General features: G+C 35.8%; 1 protein-coding gene across 1 annotated transcript; it reads left to right on the top strand.

Moving 5' to 3' along the window:
* Positions 1–287: 287 nt before the first annotated feature.
* Positions 288–5,629, top strand: LOC309813409 (beta-defensin 110-like; the record flags this gene model as incomplete). Its single annotated transcript, XM_082638271.1, has 2 exons — positions 288–342; positions 5,481–5,629. 2 exons carry the CDS (start codon positions 288–290, stop codon positions 5,627–5,629), a joined length of 204 nt encoding a protein of 67 aa, XP_082494397.1.
* Between the last annotated feature and the right edge of the window lie 663 nt (positions 5,630–6,292).

Here is a 6,292-nt window from a genome sequence, read left to right as displayed (position 1 = left end):
TGAAGTTCCCTAAAGATTGTATTTTCATGAGAGTCTATTTAAGGTAACACAAGTAGGTTTTACTTTTATGAAAAAAATTTAATAATAATTTTTGTGACCCTGTTCTTTGAACATAGCACTATTCAACCAAGCATACAAATGTTCTTGCTATTGATAAGCCTCAGTAGTTAAAACCACTTCCCAGAAGAATCTATAAATAAAAGGTTTCTCTGTTTCCTTATTTGAAAACACCTGACTTAAAAAAGAAGATCTGTTGGCACTTTTTTTCCCCCAGGAAACTCTCTACCATGAAGATTCATCTCTTTTTCTTTATTCTACTCTTTTGGGTCACAATTTTACCAGGTAACATGGAAATGTTAATGGGCATACTTGTGCTAATGGATTTGAGGAGAGTTTTTCCTTTTTAAAAGTATGGTAATAACATAGAGATCAAAAGGTTTTTATGTTAAATGCATTTTATGTTAAATGCAACGTGCTACTCTGGATTGAACCCTGGAACAGAAAAATAAAAAAAGACAATAGTGGGAAAACTGGTGAAATGTGAATAAAGTCTGTAGTTTAGTTAACGGTATTATAGCAATATTAATTTTTTATTTTTGACAAATGTACCATAGGTAAATGAGATGCTACCATAAGGGGAAGTTGGTCTCTATTATCTTTGCAACTCTTCCATAAATCTAAAATGATTTCAAAATAAAAAGTGTAAAACACCTGAAAGATCAATTCATTAGTCTCATCACCTTCATCTGGTAACAATTAGTTAGAATTGATTCTTGATGGAAAAAAGTATTCTTTAAGCATAACCAACTGGTAAGTGGTAGATGGTTCAGTATAAGAGAGAGACCTATTTACCTTTTCCTTCTTTTTAACCTATGCCAGTACACTACTTCCAGTCTAGGAAGACTTTCTTAATATTCTGTCCTTGGTACTATAGGTAAATCATGTCCCTTGTTGGCCTTTCTTAAGATCACATATAAAATAACAAGTTTTGGAGATGGAGAACTCATTGAGTTTACTCCCTTCTCCTTAAAGAGTTTAGTTTAAAGTGAAAGGCTGAGCTCAAGTCTGCCCAATTTATAATATTGGCACTGAAATTAGGTTCAGTTCACTAACTCTAGGAAAATACTCCTTTGTAGCACCTGGCTGACATTTTTAGGACAAATGAAAATCATAATAGAGGCCTAGGAGAATGAATTAGCTTATTCTTTCACTGTGAATATTATAAAGTCTATCATGACAACCTAAAAATTTTCACATAATAAACTGATAAATTATCATTAAAAGGTTGCAAATGGAGAAACTTCTATATAGGGGCCAAACATCAATGAAGTAACAAAGTAATACAGTTAATTGTTAATTTAACTAAGAAAATAACTTCCTCTACCTCCATTCAAAAATTGTTAGAAAAGGCTCTCTGTATTTTTTTTCCAGACCTAGAAAGGGCCAAAAGGAAATTCTACACAGATTCATATTGCTTTTAACATTATGATAAATCTTTTTAAATTTCTTTTAATTATAACAATAGCTAAAATTAATAGATCACTATGCCAAGGGTTTTTATGTTTTATTAGCTTATTTTTTCCTTATAACACCTACATCAAGTGCCCTTATTAATGTTATTCACACATTTATCAACAAATTTTAAAATGATGTGTTCTGTAGAATTAGAAATTATGAGCTACTTGGGGGAATACAGTGACATAGATTACAACATCAGTTATTAACTTTTTGTATATTTTTTCTTATATTTTCAAAGTGAGGCCATTGTTCTTGTTAATCACACATGTACCAAACTTTTAGAGAATTCCTACCATTAGTGATACAAATATGTATGTAAAAGTAAAGAAATATTCAACATACATATTTTCCTCACAAAATTAGAAAAGGTGTAGTGAAATATAGACACTTTGAGCAAAAAGAATGTTGTCTTTCATCTTGTAGTTCACCAACATATGGTGGTTGAACTAAACTGGATAAAATTGAATCTCATATATGACTCTTAGAGTTCCTCAGTTGTTTTTTGTATCTCACCTTCAGATGGTAAAAGTTCTTATTCAAAATTGAGGTACAAAAACTCATTTTCCACTCAGTTACAGATGAAAAAGTGTTTAGACAAAAGTCCTTACATTTTCTATGCATGAAAATTTCCACTGAAGTCATTTACTTTCTTCTTCATTTTCTAGAAGTTGTAAAGGCACCAAATGTCTAGAAATGAAGCACTGTTTCACTCACACCTATTGTTTTGTTCTGTCAAATTCAAAACTCTGTTATTGCTAACCATCACTTTTCAAGTCTGCCATGTACTTTGGATGTAGGATGGTATAGTTTTGTACTGAAAGGGTAATCATGATTTTTTCCCATTTCCAAGAAGGTTAATGATAGTCTACCACAGGGGTTCCCAACCCCCAGGCCACAGAACACCACACAGCAGGAGGTGAGCAGTGGGTGAGCGATCGAAGGTTCATCTGCTGCTCCCCATTGCTTCCCATCGCTCACATTACCACTGAACTATCCCCCCACCCCCATCTCTCCCCACCTCACCCCCCCGGTCCGTGGAAAAATTGTCTTCCACGAAACCCGTCCCTGGTGCCAAAAAGGTTGGGGACCACTCTTCTACAGAATAAAATAGCAAATCAGTGAAATCAAAAACAAATTATGGGTTGAAGAGATATTTTAAGAGATGCCATGCCCATTTTTAGCTTATATATTAAGCAGAGTTTTATGTATTGTTTAAATAAATTCCTTAACATGTGAAAATGTCATAGATGCCGTATGAATGATGCTATGAAGTGCTTTGTGAGAGCAATGGAGAGATAACTTTCTTGAAAATGATCAACAGAGATTTCAGAGAGAAGACAGTATTTGAGCAGTGTATCTGAGGACAGAGAAAATATATGTTTGGCTTATCACAGCATTGCTAGAAGAGTGGTTTTCAGTGAGGGGCAACTTTGCCCCCATGGAGACATCAGGCAGTGTCTGGAGACCTTTTAGGTTGTCACAACTGGTACTACTGGCATCTAATGGGTACAGGCAAGGGATGCTGCTAAATACCCTTCACTGAATAGGATTGCATCTCACAGCAAAGAACTGTCCAAAAAGTCCATAGCACTTAGGATGAGAAACCCTGCCCTTGGGACTGTCAGAGTTTGACAAGAAGTGGACTTAACAGTTGAATGAGTGGATGGATGCTAGCAAGATGAGTATTAGTGATCCAAAGACACAAGCTTCAGGAATACTCATATTGAGAGGTCAGAATGAGGAAAAAGAAGACAATAATTTCACTTTTAGAAAAGTGAAATAAGACAAGGAATAAGAAAGGGGTGAGGTCAGTTTAGGGTGAAATATTGGACAATAGTGTTGAATGTGACAGAATTCTTGTCAAAATGAGTATAATTCAAGTTTCTATCACTGGCAAATCATTTATGGGCTTGATCATAGTAACTCCCCAGAAACTAGAATAAATAATGATATTAAGAAGTTAGCATTTAAACTGTGCTGAGTAACTATTATTTTGGCTGTAAATTGTGTCATATTCTGCCTTGCTTCATTTATAGTGAGAAAACAGCTAATTTTAATAGAAGAGCTAGGTTTTATGCCAGCTATTTATACCAACAATATGGATAAAGTAGTTCCGAGTCTAGGGATCCACTAATAAGTATCACTACTCACCACCAACTGGTGGAAATGTAGACAGAATATCTAGGCAGAAAGGCCTAGCCTTTAAAGGAACTACTGGATACCAAACCTTAATGGCAGAAACTAGTGGCAAGATTTATTTGCTTTCATACCATGAATATATAAAAACTATTTGAGTCTGACCTTTGGCCAGCTATCCACAAAACTTAGAATTCTCCTACACCAGTTCTCCTTATTCTCATCATATTGTAAGGTGAATACTTATCAAAAGTGATGTTTATGTTTTAAAAGACTCCAAAATTAAAGGCTTCTCAAAGTACATACATCAGTGCATAAGGTGAAATATGAAATTAAAATAGATTGGTTTAGAATGGATCTTTTATTTTCATTTTTTAAAAAAATTTTATTGGAGTATAGTTGCTTTACAATGTTGTGTTAGTTTATACTGTACAGCAAAGTGAATCAGCTATACGTATACGTATATCCCCTCTTTTTTGGATTTCCTTCCCATTTAGGTCACCATAGAGCACTGAGTAGAGTTCCCTGTGCTATACAGTAGGTTCTCATTAGTTATCTATTTTATACATAGTATCAATAGTGTAGATATGTCAATCCCAGTCTCTCAATTCATCCCACCACCCTCCTTCCCCCTTGGTATCCATACGTTTGTTCTCTACAACTGTTATCTCTATTTCTGCTTTGTAAATAAGATCATCTATACCAATTTTTTCAGATTCCACACATATGCGTTGATATACGATACTTGTTTTTCTCTTTCTGACTTCACTCTTTATGACAGTCTCTAGGTCCATCCACGTCTCTACAAATGACCCAATTTCATTCCTTTTTATGGCTGAGTAATATTCCATTGTATATATGTACCACATCTTCTTTATCCATTCCTCTGTCAATGGACATTTAGGCAGCTTCCATGACCTGGCTATTGTAAATAGTGCTGCAATGAACACTGGGGTACATGTGCCTTTTGAATTATGGTTTTCTCAGGGTATATGCCCAGTAGTGGGATTGCTGGGTCACATGGTAGTTCTATTTTTAGTTTTTGAAGGAACCTCCATACTGTTCTCCATAGTGGCTGTATCAATTTACATTCCCACCAACAGTGCAAGAATGGATCTTATAGTCCAATATCTCCCAATTCCCCGAGTATCCCCCAATGTCCTAAATAATCAGCTTCTAGTGACAGTCAACATCCAAACTACAAGATAAAACACAGAACTTGGAGCACTGGTAATTCCAGAAATCATGTAATGGGCAAAAATGGACCCATCTTCTAGTCATTCTCTTTTTTTAAAAAAAAAATCAATGGTGACATCAAATATATCTCTAAGTTCATTTCTTTGTGGGGAAGTAAATCTCAAGATATACAATGGAGTTGTAGGAATTCAGACAAATTGTCTAACACTGCCACTCCTGACATTAAAGAAAAGTAAAATCAAGCTGCAGTAGAAATCTCTTGAAGGAGAACTCATAAAGCACAACATTCAGCCTAAATAATGTGTGTGAGAGCAGGAGATAAATTATGTGGACTTTTATTGTTGACTTGGAACTATCCTTCTGTTGCTATCCAGTCATGTGTAAAAAAGCAAGCTGGCACACCTAAATGAAGTCCAAGACACTCTCTAATTTCCAGGATTTACCTTGCATCAACAAAGGACAGAACAGTCACTTAAACTTCCTCAGTAAGAGTTTCACAGTCATAAATTAGAAGGGGGCTTTTCCTTTTGCCTTACTCTATACTCTTTTGCTTATCGGATTTTCTCCTTTTAAAATATGAGTGTGTCATAGCTATACTGCTAATTTCAGTCACTGGTTCCTTCTTACAGCCAGAAAAAGATATCCTCACTATGGTAGCTTGGATTTGAGGAGAGAGTGCAGAAGGGGTAATGGACGATGTCAACCTGAGTGCCATAACACTGAAGTTAGGATTGCTTACTGCGTAAGACCTGGAACTCATTGCTGCTTGCAGAAGTAAAGATAACAAAAGAAAGGAAAGAGACACATGCTCCGAGAAGAAAGGACCAGTGTTACTAAGTCTCCCTTCACATCCTTCAGCACATCCTTCCAGGCCTGCGTATCACAGTCATACATAAAGAATTAAATAAAATTTAAGAGTGAACCATTCAGAAGTGGTTCTATGTCACACACGTTATCTGGTGCCTTTACACTGCATTTTCTCTTGATCTCTAGGTACCAGAAATAAGCACGATTTATTTTATGGAAGTTCTTCAAGAACTGTTCACATTTCTGTGGGCCCTGTGCTAGTTGACATCAGCAATGTTGGGAGAAACCATAGATCAGAGGTATTGACCCATCTTATTTCTGAGATACAAGCCTCCCATCGAGATGTGCTGTTATATTATTATTAAACGCTGCTTGTAGATTATCCCATGAAAAAAATATAAATCCACAGAATGTGTGAGGCAAGACGTTGAGCGTGCAGCTCCTTCTCTTGAGCGAGACAGAGCTGGAGTGAGAGAATGACAGAGTGTAAGAACAGAAGAGCAGCGGAAAATCACCATCAGCTCCATTTTCTAGCCATATTGTTTACGTAGCGGAGAAAAATCTGCATCAGGAAATTGAAGAGGGAGTGAAAAGGGAAGAAAATAATTTCATAAAGGAGAAGAGACAACGTGTA

The sequence above is a fragment of the Mesoplodon mirus genome (genome assembly GCF_964341445.2).
Source record: "Mesoplodon mirus genome assembly, chromosome: 12".
NCBI lineage: Eukaryota > Metazoa > Chordata > Mammalia > Artiodactyla > Ziphiidae > Mesoplodon > Mesoplodon mirus.
Note: the sequence above shows the minus strand (reverse complement) of the source record. Positions and strands in the feature narration are given on the sequence as shown.